Here is an 18,687-nt window from a genome sequence, read left to right as displayed (position 1 = left end):
TCAGTTTAGACAAATGCTTATAGTAGTGTAACCACCACAACACAGCCAGTTATAGGATCATCCCTCCCAAATTTCCTTGTGCCCTGTGTAGTCAATTTCCATTCCTAGCCCTTTGTAACTACTGGTCTTTTTTACCCATACTTCTGTCTTCTAGAATATCTTAAAGTTTTAAAAATTATGGTAAAATGCACATAAAATTTATCATTTTATAATTCAGCGGTATTAAGTACATTTATGATGTTGTGCAGCCACTGGTATCTAGATCCAGAAGTTTTTCATCACCCTAAATGGAAACCCTTCACTGATTAAAGTCACTCCCCGTTTTCCCCTTTCCCCAACCCCTGTCAACCACAATTCTATTTTCTCTATGGATTTGCCTATTCTGAACATTTCATGTAAGTAGACTCATACAGCAGGTGGCCTTTTGTGTCTTGCTTATTTCGCTCACTGTAATGTTTTCCAGGTTCATCCGCATTGTAGCACCTCTTTCTTTAAGAGACAGGGTCTCACTCTGTCACTTAGGCTGGAGGGCAGTGATGCTATCATACTGTCATAGCTGACTGCAGCCTCCAACTTCGGGGCTCATGTGAGCCTCTCACCTTAGCCTCCTGAGCAGCTAGGACTGTAGGTATGTGCCATCACACCTAGCTGATATATATATATATATTGTTTTGTTTTTTGTTTTTTTGTTTTTTGAGATGGAGTTTCACTCTTGTTGCCCAGGCTGGCGTGCAGTGGCGCGATCTCAGCTCACTGCAACCTCTGCCTCCCGGGTTCAAGCAGTTCTCCTGCTTCAGCCTCCTGAGTGGCTGGGATTACAGGCATGCACCACCATGCCCAGCTAATTTTTGTATTTTTAGTAAAAGATGGGGTTTCACCATGTTGGCCAGGCTGGTCTCAAACTCCTGACCTCCCGTGATTCGCTCACCTCGGCCTCTGAAAGGGGCTGGGATTACAGGCATGATCCACCGTGCCTGGTTCATTTTTTTTTCTTTTTTGAGACCAGGGTCTTGTTCCCTCACCCAGATTGAAGTGCAGTGGTGTCATCTCAGGTCACTGCAACCTCTGCCTCCTGGGTTCAGATGATTCTCGTGCTTCAGCCACCTGAGTGGCTGGGACTACAGGTGTGCGCCACCATGCCCAGTGAATTTTTGTATTTTTAGTAGAAGTGGGGTTTCACCATGTTGGCCAGGCTGGTCTTGAACTCCTGACCTTAAGTGATCTTCCTGTTTCTACCACCCAAAGTGGTGAGATTAAAGGTGTGAGTCATCACGTGTGGCCACTATTTATCTTTTGATGGACCTTGGGTTTCTACCTCTTGGCTAATGCGAATAATGTGATGAGCATTTGTGTACAGGGTTTTTTTTTTATTTGTTTGCTTGAATACCTGTTTTTGGGCATATACTTAGAAGTAGATTTGTTGGGTTATAAGATAATTCTATGTTGAGCTTTTTGAGGAACCATCACACTGATTTCGGAAGTGGCTGTGTATCATTTTATATTCCCACTGGCAATGTATGAAGGCTCTAATTTTTCTGCATCATCACAGCACCTATTTTATGTGTGTGTGTTTTTTTTTTTTTAAATTATGACTTTCCAAGTGGATATGAAGTGGTTTCTTATTGTGGTTTTGATTTGTAGTTCTCTAATCACTAACTATATTGAACATCTTTTCATGTGCTTACTGGTCTTTTTTATATTTGGAGAAACAACAATTCAAATGTTTTGTCCATTTTAAAATTTGGTAGTTCACCTTTTGGTTAAGTTGTAGGAGTTCTTCCTGTTTCCGATTGTTAGACCCTTATAAAATGCATGATTTATAAATATTTTCTCTGATTTTTGTGAGTTGTCTTTTCACTTTTTTTTTCTTTGAGATGGTGTCTCACTCTGCCACTCAGGCTGGAGTGCAGTGGCACAATCTCAGCTCACTGCAACCTCCAGCTCCTGGGTTCAAGTGCTTCTCCTGCCTCATCCTCCTGAGTAGCTGGGATTACAGGCACACACCACCACGCCCAGCTAATTTTTGTATTTTTAGTAGAGACGGGGTTTTGCCATATTGGACAGGCTGATCTCGAACTCCTGACCTCAAGTGATCCATCTGCCTCAGCTTCCCAAGGTGCTGGGATTACAGGTGTGAGCCACTGTGTTGGCCAATAATTTTTAAAAAAGTAGTTTCATTCAGCCCGCCTTACTTATTTCTCTTCAGAGCACCTGCGTGAGGGCAAAACTGTTCAACTCTACTCAGTAGCCCTGTGAAAGCTGCTGAAAGGATGAGCAGATTGAGGCCTGAACTGAACTTTGTCTTGGATTTAGCAGCCTGGAGGTCATAATGGATTTTGTCAAGAGTGATGGGGCAGAAGTTGGACCAGTGTGTGTTAAGGAGCTAGAAAAAGTGAAGAAATGGGAGGGGGAAGTCTTGACAACTTTAGTTTGGCTGCAGCAAGTAAAGACAGATTATTTGAAAGAGGGGCATGTGGGATTGATGGAGTTTTTCCTTTTGTTTGTCTTTCCTTTTTATGTTTTTGCATTTATTTTTTTATATCTTGAGATGGAGTTTCGCTCTTCGCCCAGTTTGGAGTGCAGTAGTGTGATCTTAGCTCACTCCAATCTACTTCCCCCAGTTTGGAGTGCAATGGTGTGATCTTGGCTCACCACACCCTCTGCCCTCCAGGTTCAAGCGATTTTCCTGCCTCAGCCCCCTGAGTATCTGGGATTACAGGCATGCACCACCACACCTGTCTAATTTTTTATATTTTTAGTAGAGATGCATTATCTCCATGTTGCTCAGGCTGGCCTGGAACTCTTGGCCTCAGGTGATCTGCCTCCTTTGGCCTCCCAAAGTGCTGGGATTACAGGCGTGAGCCACCACACCCAGGCATGTTTTACTATTTTTTTTTTTTTTTTTGAGACGGAGTTTCACTCTTGTTACCCAGGCTGGAGTGCAATGGCCCGATCTCGGCTCACTGCAACCTCCGCCTCCTGGGTTCAGGCAATTCTCCTGCCTCAGCCTCCTGAGTAGCTGGGATTACAGGCACGCGCCACCATGCCCAGCTAACTTTTTGTATTTTTAGTAGAGATGGGGTTTCACCATGTTGACCAGGATGGTCTCGATCTCTTGACCTCGTGATCCACCCGCCTCGGCCTCCCAAAGTGCTGGGATTACAGGCTTGAGCCACCGTGCCCGGCCTGTTTTACTATTTTTAAATGGGATATATTAGAAAGCATTGCATGTTTAAGGGGAGGATTTAGTTCACTGGGAAAGGTATTTGAAAAGTTACAATAAGGTGTGGAAGTAAATGGAATCCTAACTAAGGTCTAGAATCAGGCGCAGGTATGTTATGGTATCGTTAAAAACACACACACACACACAAAAACAGAGTTTCAGTATTCTTGCCCAGGCTGGAGTGCAGTGGTGCAATCTTGGCTCACTGCAACCTCCACTTCCTGGGTTCAAGCGATTCTCCTGCCTCTGCCTCTCATGTAGCTGGGATTGCATCACCAAACCCAGCTAATTTTTGTATTTTTAGTAGTAAGAGGTTTCACCATGTTGTCCAGGATGGTTTTGAACTCCTAACCTCAGATGGTCTACCTGCCTCGGCCTCCCCAAAGTACAGGGATTACAGGCATGAGCCACCACGCACAGTTGGTATCTTTTTTTTGACCTTGGTGAGGTAGAATGTGTGTATGGGGAGGGTAGGTGATAGGATATTTTAGAATTTGAAGAGAATGGGAATGTCCAGATAGTACATGTATAGAATGGGAAATAAACATTGGAGGACCTGGGAGTGTGGTGCTTATTGATGAATCCCTGGGTTTATCCAGGATTGGGGGTTTGCCAGATTGGTGTGAAGAAAATCTTAGCGTTAAGGATATAGGCAAGAGTGTTACTGAAATAATGATACACAATGAGATCTAAACTGGTTAAAGAAGTGAAGAAGGGGTCAGGCACGGTGGCTCACGGCTGTAATCCCAGCACTTTGGGAGGTCGAGGTGGGTGAATTGCTTGAGGTCAGGAGTTCGAGACTAGCCTGGCCAACATGGTGAAACCCTGTCTCAACTAAAAATACAAAAATATGCCAGGCATGTTGGCAGGGGCCTGTGATCTCAGCTACTTGGGAGGCTGAGGTGGGAGACTTGCTTGAACCTGGGAGGCAGAGGTTGCAATGAGACAAGATTGCATCACTGCACTCCAGCCTGGGCAACAAAGTGTGACTCTGTCTCAAAAAAAAAAAAAAAAAAAAAGTGAAGAAGGAAGAGAATACTTGGATTGGGAAAAGGTAGAGAGAGTCACTGGAATTAAAGTTAACTAGAAAACTCATAAACTTTAGAATGGTATTGAAAAAGTGTAAGGCGAACTGAAAAAGGTTGATGGAATTTTAGAGCCAAGAAGGCCTTAAGTGATAGTTCCTACATTGGTAGGAATAGCTTCAGTGGTTATGTTGCAGGTGGAACCCAGATTAAAGTTGGGTTGAAAAGTAGGTGAAGGCAAGGAAGGTGAGTTTTTCAGCAGGTTTGTCTGTGAAGAGTGTAGACAATTAGATTGATAGAGGGAGAAAGGCAGTTAAAGTTTTTTTTTTTTTTTTTTTTTTTGAGATAGTGTCTTGCCCTGTTGCCAGGCTGGAGTACAGTGGTGTGATCTCGGCTCACTGCAACCTTCACCTCCTTGGTTCAAGTGATTCACCTGCCTCAGCCTCCTGAGTAGCTGGGACTACAGGTGCATGCCATCACGCCCAGCTAATTTTTTTTTTTTTTTTTTTTTGAGATGGAGTTTCGCTCTTGTTACCCATACTGGAGTGCAATGGCGCGATCTCGGCTTGCTGCAACCTCCGCCTCCTGGGTTCAGGCAATTCTCCTGCCTCAGCCTCCCGAGTAGCTGGGATTACAGGCACGTGCCACGACGCCCAGCTAATTTTTTTTTTTCTTTGTATTTGCAGTAGAGACAGGGTTTCACCATGTTGACCAGGATGGTCTCGATCTCTTGACCTCGTGATCCACTCGCCTCGGCCTCCCAAAGTGCTGGGATTATAGGCTTGAGCCACCGTGCCCGGCCAGCTAATTTTTTTTTAAGAATTTTATTAGAGACGTGGTTTCATCATGTTGGTCAGGATGGTCTCGATCTCCTGACCCTGTGATTTGCATGTGCATGCTTCAGCTTCCCGAAGTGCTGTGATTACAAGCATGAGCCACTGTGTCCAGCTGTTTTTTTTTTTCTTTTTTTTTTTTAAGGTAAGACTTTGAGAGTGCTCATATGTTGATGATAAGCAGTAGTAAAATGGGAAATTTTGCAACATTCAAAAGAGAGACAAGTCATACCTTGGAAAATTGGGGGAATAGACAGATCCAGATGATTTCTATATTTAGGAGGTTTATTTGTTCTACTGTGCAAAGATGATGGGAAGAAAGGCTGTGTGTGCAGATGCAGGTGAATTTGTGGATATATTAGAAAGAAGATGGCAGGCAGTGGTGAAGTATTATGAGCTTACACGTTAAACAGAACTGGGTCTGAGTTCTGGCTCTGCTTTTTACAAGCTGTATAACCCTAGGTCAGTTATAAAATGTTAGTTATCAGTCTGTAAAATTATAACTAATAAGATTGTGTTGAATATGAAATGACATGATAAATGTATGTAAACTGCTTGGATCAGTTGCCCACTAGCTCTTGTTAGGAGCTAAAATGTTAGCTCTTGCTGAGGGTGCTGTCAAATGGCTTCTATTTCTCATGAAGCAAAAATTTATAAGGTCATCCACTGGTGGTGGGAGAAGGAAGAGGGTGCAGAAAGTTTTACAGGTGTTTTGGAAAGGAAAGAAACTTGGTGAGGGAAATGTGGGCAGCATTGGAGGCCCACTTGAAGGGAGAGAAAAGGAGCATTGGGGCTTGGAGGTGACGGGTACTTTGACCAGCTTTTCTCTGAAGACAATTGTGCACATGAAGCAAAGGTTAAAATCAGATCTATTGCCCTCCTGAGTTACTGGCTTCGTTTGCTACTCTGGCTAATTTGATTGCAGGTCTCAGAATAGAGAATATTTGAGGTTCCTTGGAAGGGAAATAAGCAGCTTTGAAGTCAAATCTTTATTATGTTTGCTAAAAATGTTATTTAAAAAGAAAATTTATGGCTGGGTGCCGTGTGTGGTTCATGCCTGTAATCCCAACACTTTGGGAGACTGAGGTGAGTGGATCACTTGAGCCCAGGAGTGGGAGACCAGCTTGGGCAATATTTTGGGGATGTTGTAGAGAATGGGACAAGAAAAATACAAAAATTAGCTAGGCGTGGTGGAGTAAGCCTGTGGTCCCAGCTACTCGGGAGGTTGAGGTAGGAGGATTTCTTGAGCCCAGATTGTGCCACTGCATTCCAGCTTGGGTGACAGAGTGAGACCCTGTCTCAAAAAAAAAAAAAAAAAAAAATTATAATCTTTTTTTGAACTATAATACATTTAATGGTTTTAAATATGAATGCAGAGTAAGAGGGAGTCCAGTCTGTAAGATGACCCTTGCTTGTAATACTAATTCCAAGTTTCGGGTTCCCAAGACCACTCTGTTTTGGTTTTTTTGTTTTTGTTTTGAGACAGGGTCTCCCTCTGTCACCCAGGCAAGAGTGCAGTGGCATGATCACGGCTCACTGCAGCCCTGAACTCCTCTCTCCCAGGTTCAGGCAATTCTCCTACCTCAGCCACCTGAGTAGCCGGGTCTGTGGGCGCATACCACCTCGCCTGGCTAATTTTTGTATTTTTGCATGTTTTTATAGATGTGGGAGTTTCACCATATTACCTGGCTGGTCTCAAACTCCTGAGCTGAATTGATCTGCCTGCCTGGGCCTCCCAGAGTGCTGGGATTACAGGTTTGAGCCACTACGCCTGGCCAATACCATTCTTAGGTTGGATGATTCTCCAGGAGGACTCAGCAGAACTCACTGAAAGCTCTCATAGACACATTTAGAATTTATTGCAGTTTAAGGATTCAGATTAAAATCAGCCAAGGGTAGAGGCACATAGTTCAGGAAAGTTCCAAGTGTTAGAGCTTCTGATTGTCCTCTCACTGTAGAGTTGTGAAAAATGATACCTTCCTTGTGGTAATGATGTACGACAATAGTTATGGATTATTGCCAACCAGGGAAGCTCACTCCATTTTTTTTTTTTTTTGAGACGGAGTTTCGCTCGTTACCCAGGCTGGAGTGGAATGGCGCGATCTCACCGCAACCTCTGCCTCCTGGGTTCAGGCAATTCTCCTGCCTCAGCCTCCTGAGTAGCTGGGATTACAGGCACGCGCCACCATGCCCAGCTAATTTTCTGTATTTTTAGTAGAGATGGGGTTTCACCATGTTGACCGGGATGGTCTCGATCTCTTGACCTCGTGATCCACCCGCCTCGGCCTCCCAAAGTGCTGGGATTACAGGCTTGAGCTACCGCACCCGGCCTACTCACTCCATTTTTTATGTCCAAAGTTTGTACTGGGGCTTCATGATTGCATGTGGCTGACCTTAGTCTCTAGCCCCTCTGGAGGTCAAGCTGATCCATGTGACTCAAAACCCCCACCCTAAGCCACATTGTTAGACTCTGCTGTGGCCTAAAGCCCCCAGATCCCCGATGAACAAGGATACTTTTTTTCCTCTCTCTCTTTTCTTTTTTGAGAGACAGTCTTGCTTTGTTGCTCATTCTGGAGTGGTGTGGTGATCTCAGCTCACTGAAACCTCAGCCTCTTGAGTAGCTGGGATTACAGGTGGCCACCACCGTCCCCGGCTAATTTTTGCATTTTTAGTAGAGATAGGTTTCACCATGTTGCCCAGGCTGGTCTCAAAATTGTGACCTCAAGCAATCCGCCCGCCTTGGCCTCCCAAAGTGCTGGGATTACAGTTGTGAGCCACTGGTCCTGGCCAGGACCCTCTTTCTAGGTACGACATTTCAAGAGTTTAGAGATTACCTTCCAGAAGCCACAGGTGAAAGCCAGACCTCTCCTTGGGCAATACAAAAATTTTTTACAATTTTGCAATTGTTAAATATATTTTATCAGTCTACATTGGCTGTTTAGTTGACGGACTTATAATTAAAAATTGATGACAATCCAGATGTGGTCATTCATGCCTCTAATCCCATCATTTTGGGAGACTGAGGTGGGAGGATTGCTTGAGTCCAGGAATTTGAAAGCAGCCTGGGCAATGTAATGAGACCTCTATCTCTATAAAAGCATAAAAATAAAAAATTAGCTAAATGGGGTGGCATGCACCTGTGCTCCCAGCCATTTGGGCGACTGAACCCATGAGGTTGAGGCTGCAGTGAGCTATGATCATGCCAGTGCACTCCAGCCTGGGTGATAGAGTGAGACCCTGTCTCAAAAAGGAAACACATCATCCATAAATGGGTAATTAAGACTTGGTTATTATAGACACTTAATACTTAGAGAGCTAAGCTAGTTTTATCAAGAAGTTATGTTAATTTAATATTTCAGTATTACAAAACTGATGCATACTCATTTATAATTTTGACATGGAATGGTTCTGTTTTGTTTTTTTTTAAATTTGAACTTAAAGTTCTCTGTGAGAAGAGATTTGTATAATAAATTCCCTGAGTCTCTCAAATTAATACTTTAGCCATAGACTTATACTTAGAGCAGTGTTTCTGATGTAATGATACACACAAGGCCCAGTGTTATTCATAGTTTCACCCTTTCTCTTAGTTCTTCATTAAATCATGTTTGAATCCAGGTAGGAGGCATTATAGGGGATAACCTTGAATTTATTTTTGAAGGGTAATTCATTTTCAAGGGGCATTAACTGTTAGTGTAGAGAACAGCATATCCTACAACTGCTCTGTGACAATGACACTATTTTTGCTACTTTAGAGAATAAGTACATTCCTGCTTCATTGGCTTTAGTGCAAATCTCATTTCCTGGTTTATATCCATTACAAATTAGATATGACTGAGAGCAAAATCCCTTAATAAACCTAGGTAAGAGCAATTTGAAGTAATATGATGCTTACTCCAGTGACACCACTAGGTGTGGTGTTTGCATCAAGTCATTTTGGGGTACTTTATGGAAATGCTTCCTAGTAGGGAGTTCCCTGACTCCACATTTTACAGAGATGACTTTCTCTTTTTCTCTCTAATGCCTACAAGAACTGGACAGCAAGGCTGCATTTAGTTAGGAGATACTATCCCCAGCACATGGTGGATTGTTAATGTGAGGTCTGAGGATTCCAGTCATTTGAAACGAATGGCCTCCTAGATTTATGGCATTTTTCTGTATGTTGAGAATAGGTAACTAAAATAAGTGGTAACTATATTTGCATGTGATTTGTATGTTATAGTTAACATTTAGATTCTCTTAAATGTACTAAATTTTTTTTAGCTGCCACATTAAGCCTCTTTATTCTCCAAGGCGCAGAGTGGCTTTCCACCTCAATTTTTGCTTTAATGTATGAACCCTAATGGGACCATAGTTCAACTAAAAACACCTAACTCATGATTGATATTTGCTTCATGTTTGAACAACAAATGTTTTAACCCACTGTCTTCACTAATATTGTAACTACTGTCTTACAGATTGACTTGATGCAAAACATCACAAAGGCTCCATATTATACAGTATGCGATTTTTGAGGTATGAGCTTTAGAAACTTACCTCTCATGTGGCATGTACATCAGGCTTTAACTTCAGTTTGATCATTTCGGGGAAATAGATGCATTTCTTTTTTTTTCTCTCCATGATATTTTTAGAATATTAAAGGGGCTGTAGAGGTATTTTTGGATCCTTACTAGGATTCTTAGACTTAACAGATTTTCCTTTTTCACTAAATGGAGACACTAATTCTGGCAGATGATATCTTTCAGCTCTTCTAACTAGCCTAACATTTATGCCTGCTTCTTGGAGTTCAAATCTGCAATTTCTATTTTGTGGTTTTGATTGCCTCATTTTAAGTGCTCATTTCCGTTCTTTAACAGTTTTCTATTTATTGGACTGGGGTGATCTTGTTGGTGCTAACAGCCTGACATTGACATTTTTGAAACTGAAGCAGTTAAGATTCTATAAAAATAGAAATTTTGTATAAATGCTAAACCATTTAGTGCTTTTAGGTTCAGAATGCGTACAACCTGAGTTCTGGTTGGAGATGTTTTGATGAATTTGTATTGAAATAATTTAGCAACTGGGGAGTTTTTAGGCATTTCTAAGACAGTGGCTATATTCCAGTGAGTTTTTTTGTTATATTTCTGAAAACCCAAAATTTTTTTGGAAAAAAACATCGGTGTTCCTAATTTATGGGGTTTAAAAACCTTATTTCTAACTAATGGGGAAACTGCTCTTGATTTTTACAGTTTAGTTTGAAATGAGATGCTTCCTTGTTGGAAACAGATTTGTTGATAGCAACAGATTACCTGATTTCTTTAGTGAAGCATTTAAGTTGCTCTATATTGGACTGTAAAAACTTGTTTTAATTATTCATATACTCATGAACTGTTTGTATGTTGTCTTTTAGACTGGAGACGTTGAGCTTATTTTGTATTATAGTCATAATAACTTTTAACATACCCTGCACACTAAGCGTTTCTTTGTGATTGGTTATCTTATTTAAGCTTCACAACAACCTTGCATGTTAGATAGGCATTATCCTCATTTTATGTAAGAGACAACCAAGGCTTGGAGATCAAGTAATTTGTGCAAAGGCACACATACTTTTTCAGTGCTGGCACTGGGATTTGAGCCCAGATCTTTTTTTAACTTGTATTCTCTGCTGCCTTATGTTACTACTGTGTCACCATAAAATGATACAAATATTTAACTCTTTAATAGTAAAGGTATAGGAGATATGTAAACATGATGAAAACAGGAAGTGAAGGTATTTTTAAATATTGGCAGACTTCAGTTATCTTTGTGTTTCAGAATTAGTCATGTGCTTATTTTATTCCCTCATCTACTGACAGCCTACTGTGGTATTCATATAGACATGTTCATACCCTGTCAGAAAAGGTTATAAGCTCGCTTATGTTTCAGTCCTCTTTCACAAAGAAAGTAATGGTATGCTCTGATTTATATAGATGCAAGTTAAATGTGCTGTTTTTAGATACATTAGGAATGTCTTTTCTTTTTGTTTTTTGAAGTGGAGTTTCGCTCTTGTTGCCCAGGAATGGAGTACAATGGCAGAATCTTGGCTCACTGCAACCTCTGCCTCCCAGGTTCAAGCGATTTTCCTGCCTCAGCCTCCTGAGTAGCTGGGATTACAGGCATGCACCACCATGCCCAGCTAATTTTTTTTTGTATTGTTAGTAGAGATGGAGTTTCTCCATGTTGGTCAGGCTGGTTTCAAACTCCTGACCTCAGGTGATCTGTCTGCCTCGGCCTCCCAAAGTGTTGGGATTACAGGTGTGAGCCACCATGCTTGGTCAGGAATGTCTTTTCATTAGTTTAAAAAAGTTATGCTCCATTGAGTTAATATTTTAGTGCTTATAGACAGTATACTCAGAAAATATTCTTGTACATTTTTCTTGAAATTCCGTAGATTTTATTTTCCCTTCGATTAGAGGTACTTAGCTTTATCTATGGACAAGTGAACTCTGAATATTAGAAGATGCTTCATTATGGAGTCTTAAGTCATTTTAGTATGCTAGGTTATGAATTTCATGAAGTTTGAGGTTGAGATCCTTTAGAAGTAATGACTTGGCTGGGCGCAGTGGCTCACGCCTATAATCCCAGCACTTTGGAAGGCTGAAGCGGGCGGATCACATGAGGTCAGGAGTTCAAGACCAGCCTGGCCAACATGGGGAAACCCCATCTCTATTAAAAAAAAAAAAAAAAAAAAGTAATGACTTGTACCAGTTAGATATTCAAGTTTCATTGGACCTATTCTCTTCATTCAATATTGACAGTGATTCCAGTAAGTACAGATCAAGGTATCCAACTAATTGAGGCCATGCAAAATTTTATATTTAGTATTTTTGGGAGCAAGGAAAGACTTACACACTCTAAGCAAAATAAATATAGTATACAAACACTGCTGTCACTTTTACACATAGAGGGAGGGGCGAAGGGTAGAGGAATAGGTTGTTTTTTGGCCTTGCCAGTGTCCTAAACTTTTCTAAAAGATTATGGGTTCAGAAAGCATTTTTAGTAAATATCATAGTAGTTTTTTTTTTTTTTCATTTTTCTTTCCCTTCAGAAAGTTGTTCCTCTCAGGAGAAAATCAGTAGAAGAACTTACTTGGATTTTTCATATGCTGCAGCAGAGTATTTTGTGTTTTCTTCTTGACAGTTTATCATTGATGACTGGAAGAATAAGACTCATGAGAAGTCTTTTTTTTTTTTTTTTCCCCTGAGACAGAGTCTTGCTCTGATACCCAGGCTAGAATGCAGTGGCATGATCTTGGCTCACTGCAACCTCCGCCTCCTGGGTTCAAGCAGTTCTCCTGCCTTAGCCTCCCAAGAAGCTGGGATTACAGGTGCCTGCCACCACACCCGGCTAATTTTTTGCATTTTTAATAGAGACAGAGTTCACCATGTTGGCCAGACTGGTCTTGATCTCCTGACCTCGTGATCTGCCTACCTCAGCCTTCCAAAGTGCTGGGATTATAGGTGTCAACCACTGTGCTGGGCAAGAAGTCTTTTAACTCAGCTCTGTTTTACTTATGAGGCAGTTGAAGCATAGAGCAGATACTTGGATAAGGACATGCTTTTACCCTTGGCTGTACCCCACTTGTTTGCTTATATAAGCATCAGGTATTATTCTAAATAGTACCTAAATTTTAAATAGATTATGAACCACAACTTTTCCATTATAGATTTTGAATTCCTGATACCTTACTTTTTATTTTCTTAAAATGTCTACTTTTTTACTTTTTAAAATTTTGATTACTACTTTTTACAGTTAAAGCATCTTTAGTGAGGCCTTCAATACTATACTACCTAAATATAATCAGTACTTAGGAAATCTAACTTGGTAAGACATTGCCCTTCCCTGACATGCTGCCAGTGTTTTTTATTTTTATGACAGGAAAGACTGAAATTTTTTGATTGATTAACCCACTCAAGGTGGGAGAATTTAAAAAGAATTATTCTTACTATCAAGTCATGTGAGGAGAACTCTGCACCAGAGTGACCGATTATCTCGTTTTGCTTAGGATAGGAGACTTTCAGTGCCTAAAATGAGCAAAGTCACCCTAATCCCAGTAGTTATTTATATTTCTGAATGAGTCTTTAGAACAGTAGAAGAGACTGAAAAGTTGGCATTTCAGCCATTGAGAATCTCTTCCCAGGGAAAGACTTCTTATTAGATAGCTGAGTGCTTACATATAACGTATAGTACCTGTTATACTAAATATAAAAGTAATGGTTAAATGTAAAAGTTGGGAGAAGAGAGAGGCTTATATAAAGAAAGATTTGTGTTATTTGAAGTTCTAATCTTATACTTTTCTCTTTTTATAGAACTGATAGTGCATCAGCCGACCCAGATAATTTAAAATATTCTTCATCCAGAGATAGAGGTGGTTCTTCTTCTTATGGACTGCAACCTTCAAATTCAGCTGTGGTGTCTCGGCAAAGGCACGATGATACCAGAGTCCACGCTGACATACAGAATGACGAAAAGGGTATATATATTTTCCTATTGCTACAAGTATTTTTTTTTTTTTTTAACCTATGTAACCTACCCTCCTGCCTTCCTACACCTCAACTTTATCACTTTCTTCTAATATGTTTAAAATATAAGTAACAAATACAGTGTTATTTCTGAAAACTTCATAGGAAGTTTATCTGTTTATTATTTTTAAAATTTGAATTTTTTTCCCTTACATAATTCATAAATGCAGCTTTCTTACAAAAACGATACAATCCTGTTTTGTTTTCAAAATATTCGGCTAAGCTTGACCTTCCTCCTGGCTACTGCCTCTCCTCTAAACTTCAAGGAAGTTTTTAAACAAGGTGCAAAATTTGGTTTAATTCTGTTTTCATTTTTCTGCTTACTTTCCAATGAAGGGATCAAAATGAAATTAATTTAACTTCTAAGGTATATTAAAAAGAAATCGAAATTATTGCAAAGCATACAGCACAGGAAAAAGGTAGGAGAAGCAAAGACTGGTTGAGCTGCAGATTGGGTGATTAGATCCTGAGCTTTCAGGAATTGACTGAATGAAACAGAGCCATATTTAAATAACGTAAACATTGCTGTTTGTAGGTGGCTACAGTGTCAATGGAGGATCTGGGGAAAATACTTATGGTCGGAAGTCGTTGGGGCAAGAGCTGAGGGTTAACAATGTGACCAGCTCTGAGTTCACCAGTGTTCAGCATGGCAGTCGTGCTTTAGCCACCAAAGACATGAGGAAATCACAGGGTAAGGCTGGGAAAACGGGGACCAATCACATACACCTTCCAAAGACTCGTATCTCCTCTTACCCTGGATTCGTCTTACTAATGACTTTGGACAGGCCTGAGTTGATTAGTTTACTGTGCAAGTCAACTACTGTGCAGTTTGACTGTTCTACTCTATAGGTAAAAATTGTTTGTATTCTTTTCCTGTGAACTATTAATTTCCCATTAGAAAGGTTAAAATACATTTTGAAAGAGTTATCTTAAAACAGGATTAGAAAACTGGGTAAGATTTTACAGAAAGGGTTTGCCCAGTTATCATGGATACTGAATGTATAGTGTATGTGGACTCTTAACTACAGCAAGTCTTGGGCCTGTAGAGGATATGGATATATATAGAGAGTTGGTACTTTCTTTTTTTCTTTTCTCTCTTTTTTTTTTTTTTTTTTTGAGACGGAGTTTCGCTCTTGTTACCCAGGCTGGAGTGCAATGGCGCGATCTCGGCTCACTGCAACCTCCGCCTCCTGGGCTCAGGCAATTCTCCTGCCTCAGCCTCCTGAGTAGCTGGGATTACAGGCACGTGCCACCATGCCCAGCTAATGTTTTGTATCTTTAGTAGAGACGGGGTTTCACCATGTTGACCAGGATGGTCTCGATCTCTCGACCTCGTGATCCAACCGCCTCAGCCTCCCAAAGTGCTGGGATTACAGGCTTGAGCCACCGCGCCCGGCTTCTTTTTCTCTTTTAAGTTCAAGGTACCTGTGCAGGATGTACAGGTTTGTTACATAGGTAAACATGTACCATGGTGGTTTGCTGCACAGATCATCCCAACACCTAGTTATTAAGCCCAGCATCCATTAAGCTATTCTTCCTGATGCTGTCCCTCCTCCTGGCTCCCAGAGTGGATACTTTTCTGTTTGTTTTTTGTTTGTTTTGAGATGGAATGTTACTCTGTCACTCAAGCTGCAGTGCAGAAGCGCAATCTCAGCTCACTGCAACCATTGCCTCTGGGTTCAAGTGATTCTCCTGCCTCAGCCTCCCAAGTAGCTAGGACTACAGACATATGCCACCGCACCTGGCTAATTTTTTATTTTTAGTAGAGATGGGGTTTCACCATTTTGGCCAGGGTGGTCTTGAACTCCTGACCTCAGGTGATCTGCCTACCTTGGCCTCCTAAAGTTCTGGGATTATAGGAGTGAGCCACCACGCCAGGCCTTTTTAAAGAAAATTTTTTTTTGAGACAGAGTCTTGCTCTGTTGCCCAGGCTGGAGTACAGTGGCACAGTCTCTGCTCACTGCAACCTCCACCTCCCAGGATCAAGTGATTCTTATGCCTCAGCCTCTAATTTTTCTGTTTTTAGTGGAAATGGGATTGTACTGTGTTGGCTAGGCTGGTCATGAACTTCTGACTTCAAGTGATCTGTCTGCCTCAGTGTCTCAGAGTGCTAGGATTATAGGCATGAGCCACTGGGCCCGGCCTAGATGGGCACTTTTCTAAAGTTAAATGCACTGATAACATTTCTGCCTTATAACATAGCCTCACTGTATAGGTGAGTCCCTTGAAAGTTCAGAAGATTAGAGGTAATGATCATTTTTTTCCTTAAGGAGAAATTTATCAGTAAAACTGTGTATGAAATTCACATTTCTGACTTACGGACTCTGTCAGATGTAATTACTTTTTGGATATTTAGTTGGTTTTTTTTTTTTTTTTTTACTGTATATGTGCTCTGTGCATCTTGGTGAAAATCTTTGTGTCTGTAGCTTTTATTGTTGGTATATAACTTTTAAAAAACTGATTCTTTTTATAAGTTTTCACAAGTGGAATGATTAATTCAAAGGCTATACTATTTCTTAATAGAGTGTTTGAAGCTTTAAACTTCCAATATTATAGAAGCTAAATAGTGACTCTAAAGCTATTTTAGTACAATTCCTTTTCTCCAAAGGCCCAGGGTCATGTAGTTTACTAGTGACAGAGTTGTAAATAGAGCCTAATTTCCAAGCTGGTAACTTGATGACATTTTTGGTATCTATCCTTATTGAAATACTCTGTGGGTTAGGGATTTGTAAAAGTCCTATTCTCTCATTGTTGTTTCTTTTTCTTTTTTATTTCCTTTTTTTTTTTTTTTTTAAACTTTTAAGTTCAGGGGTACCAGGACAGGTTTGTTACATAGGTAAACTTGTGTCATGAGAGTTTGTGGTAGAGATTATTTCATCACCCAGGTATTAAGCCTAGCACCCATTTGTTGTTTTTATTGATCCCCTTCACCCTTCAGGAGACCCCAGCGTGTGTTGTTCCCCTTGTAGTTTTTTCTTTTTTTCTTTTTTTTTTTTTTGAGATGGATTCCTGTCCTGCTATCCAGGCTGGAGTGCAATGGCAAGATCTCAGCTCACTGCAACCTCGACCTCCCAGGTTCAAGTGATTCTCCTGCCTCAGCTCCTGAGTAGCTGGGATTACAGGAGTGTGCCACCACACCTTTAGTAGAGACGGGGTTTCACCATGTTGGCCAGGCTGGTCTCGAGCTCCTGACCTCATGATCCTCCCGCCTTGGTTTCCCAAAGTGCTGGGATTACAGGCATGAGCCCGGTAGCGGGCCTTGTAATTTATTATAAATTTTTTCTCATACCTTAGAAATGAAACTGTCAGACTCTTTGTGATTTGTTGTTTATGTACATATTGGCTAATTATGGTAAATAGCACAGTTGAAAACATTTTATAAAAATTTGGTTCATTTTTTTTTTTTTTTTTTTTGAGACAGAGTCTTGCTCTGTCACCCAGGCTGGCATGCGGTAGTGTGATTTCATTGTGACCTTTGCTTCCCAGGCTAAAGCAGTCCTCACACCTCAACCTCCCAAGTAGCTGGCATTACAGGCATACAGACATGTGCCACTACGCCCTGCTAATTTTTGTATTTTTTGTAGAGATGGGATTTTACCATGTGCCCACGCTGGTCTCAAACTTCTAGGCTCAAGTTATCTTCCTGCCTTGGCCTCCCAAAATGCTGGAATTACAGGCAAGAGCCACCTCGCCCAGCAAAAATTTAATTTTTAAAGGCATCTTTAATATACTAATAGTATTCACTATGTTTGCTTGTTTTTGTGGTTAAAAAATGAAGGGGAGAAAAGTTGTGGTTTGCTACTTTTCTAGTGGAGGCATACCTTGCATGTGGTAGATGATAATTAGACATTCGTTGAACTAAACATGTGATTGTGGCTTCCTAAAACTTCATCCTAGGGAAATGATGGTAATGTGAAAAAGAGGTTTTCCTCCAGTGGGATACCTAGGTGATAAGCAGAAGGTTATATCCTGTTTTTACCTGATTGAGACTTTATCTGTATCCCGTGGATGTCATTTAATTTACCTATACCCATGCTCTTTACCTGGATGTTGAAAACAGTTTGGAATGGACTTGAAGAACGTTGTTCTTAAGCCTTTCTTTTTTCTCTCTCAGCCAGTCCTCTGGAATGAGCTGTTCTGTTGGCCTAGGGTGATTCATTTCTCATTTCCTTCAGCGAATATTTTTTTTTTTTTTTTTTTTTTTTTTGAGACGGAGTTTTGCTCTTGTTACCCAGACTGGAGCGAATATTTTTTTGAGGGTCTGTTATGTGCCAGGCACTGTGCTGGGACTTAGTATATAGGGATGAACAAAAGAGTGATTGGACCTATATTCCCTGAGCTTTTATTGACTAGTAAACTATGACTTTGATGTAATTTTATTTGTGAGAGAGAGTCCTGCTGTGCCACCCAGGTTGGAGTGCAGTGGGGTGATCTTGGCTCACTGTAGCCTCTACCTCATGGGCTCAAGTGATTCTTCTTTGTCAATCTCCTGAGTAGCTGGGACTACAGGTGCACACCAGCTTGCCTGGCTAATTTGTGTATTTTTTTGTAATGTCTGTGGAGATAGGGTTTGGCCATGTTGCCCAGGCTGGTCTCAGACTCCTGAACGCAGGTGATCTACCCTCCTCCCAAAGTGCTGGGATTACAAGTGTGAGCCACCATGCCCTGCCTGATGTAATTTAAAACATTTAAAAACTTCTGTGCTTGTTTATACTCAGTGGACAGCAAAATGTTTCTTCACAGAGCGATCGATGTCTTACTCTGATGAGTCTCGATTGTCGAATCTTCTTCGGAGGATCACCCGGGAAGACGACAGAGACCGAAGACTGGCTACTGTAAAGCAGTTGAAAGAATTTATTCAGCAACCAGAAAATAAGCTGGTAAGTGTAGTATATTTGGAAATAATGAAGATTTTTGTGTTTTCATAATAAAGTAGGTAGTACCACCTCAAATAGTTTAAGAAGGGGGAAAACCTGTATTATGATGATCTAGAATTTGATGCTAATACATAATTTTTTTTTTTTAAGACAAGGTTTTACCCTGTTACCCAGGCTGGAGTGCAGTGGCAC

General features: G+C 40.9%; 1 protein-coding gene across 6 annotated transcripts in view; it reads left to right on the top strand.

Annotated features, from left to right (window-relative positions):
• Positions 1-18,687, top strand: part of SMG1 (SMG1 nonsense mediated mRNA decay associated PI3K related kinase) — a 120,320-nt gene that overhangs the window by 19,010 nt on the left and 82,623 nt on the right. For 4 of the 6 annotated variants that reach the window (XM_039478376.2, XM_074382240.1, XM_074382239.1 and 1 more), the window contains exons 2-4: positions 13,406-13,569; positions 14,154-14,309; positions 18,362-18,498. In XM_039478376.2, the coding sequence (XP_039334310.1) occupies positions 13,406-13,569; positions 14,154-14,309; positions 18,362-18,498 (457 nt within the window). Of the gene's footprint in view, positions 1-3,146; positions 9,594-13,405; positions 13,570-14,153; positions 14,310-18,361; positions 18,499-18,687 lie in introns of those variants that run through there. The other 2 variants (XM_074382241.1, XM_074382242.1) reach the window with 2 other exon arrangements.

This window comes from Saimiri boliviensis, chromosome 12 (genome assembly GCF_048565385.1).
Source record: "Saimiri boliviensis isolate mSaiBol1 chromosome 12, mSaiBol1.pri, whole genome shotgun sequence".
Lineage (NCBI taxonomy): Eukaryota > Metazoa > Chordata > Mammalia > Primates > Cebidae > Saimiri > Saimiri boliviensis.
Note: the sequence above shows the minus strand (reverse complement) of the source record. Positions and strands in the feature narration are given on the sequence as shown.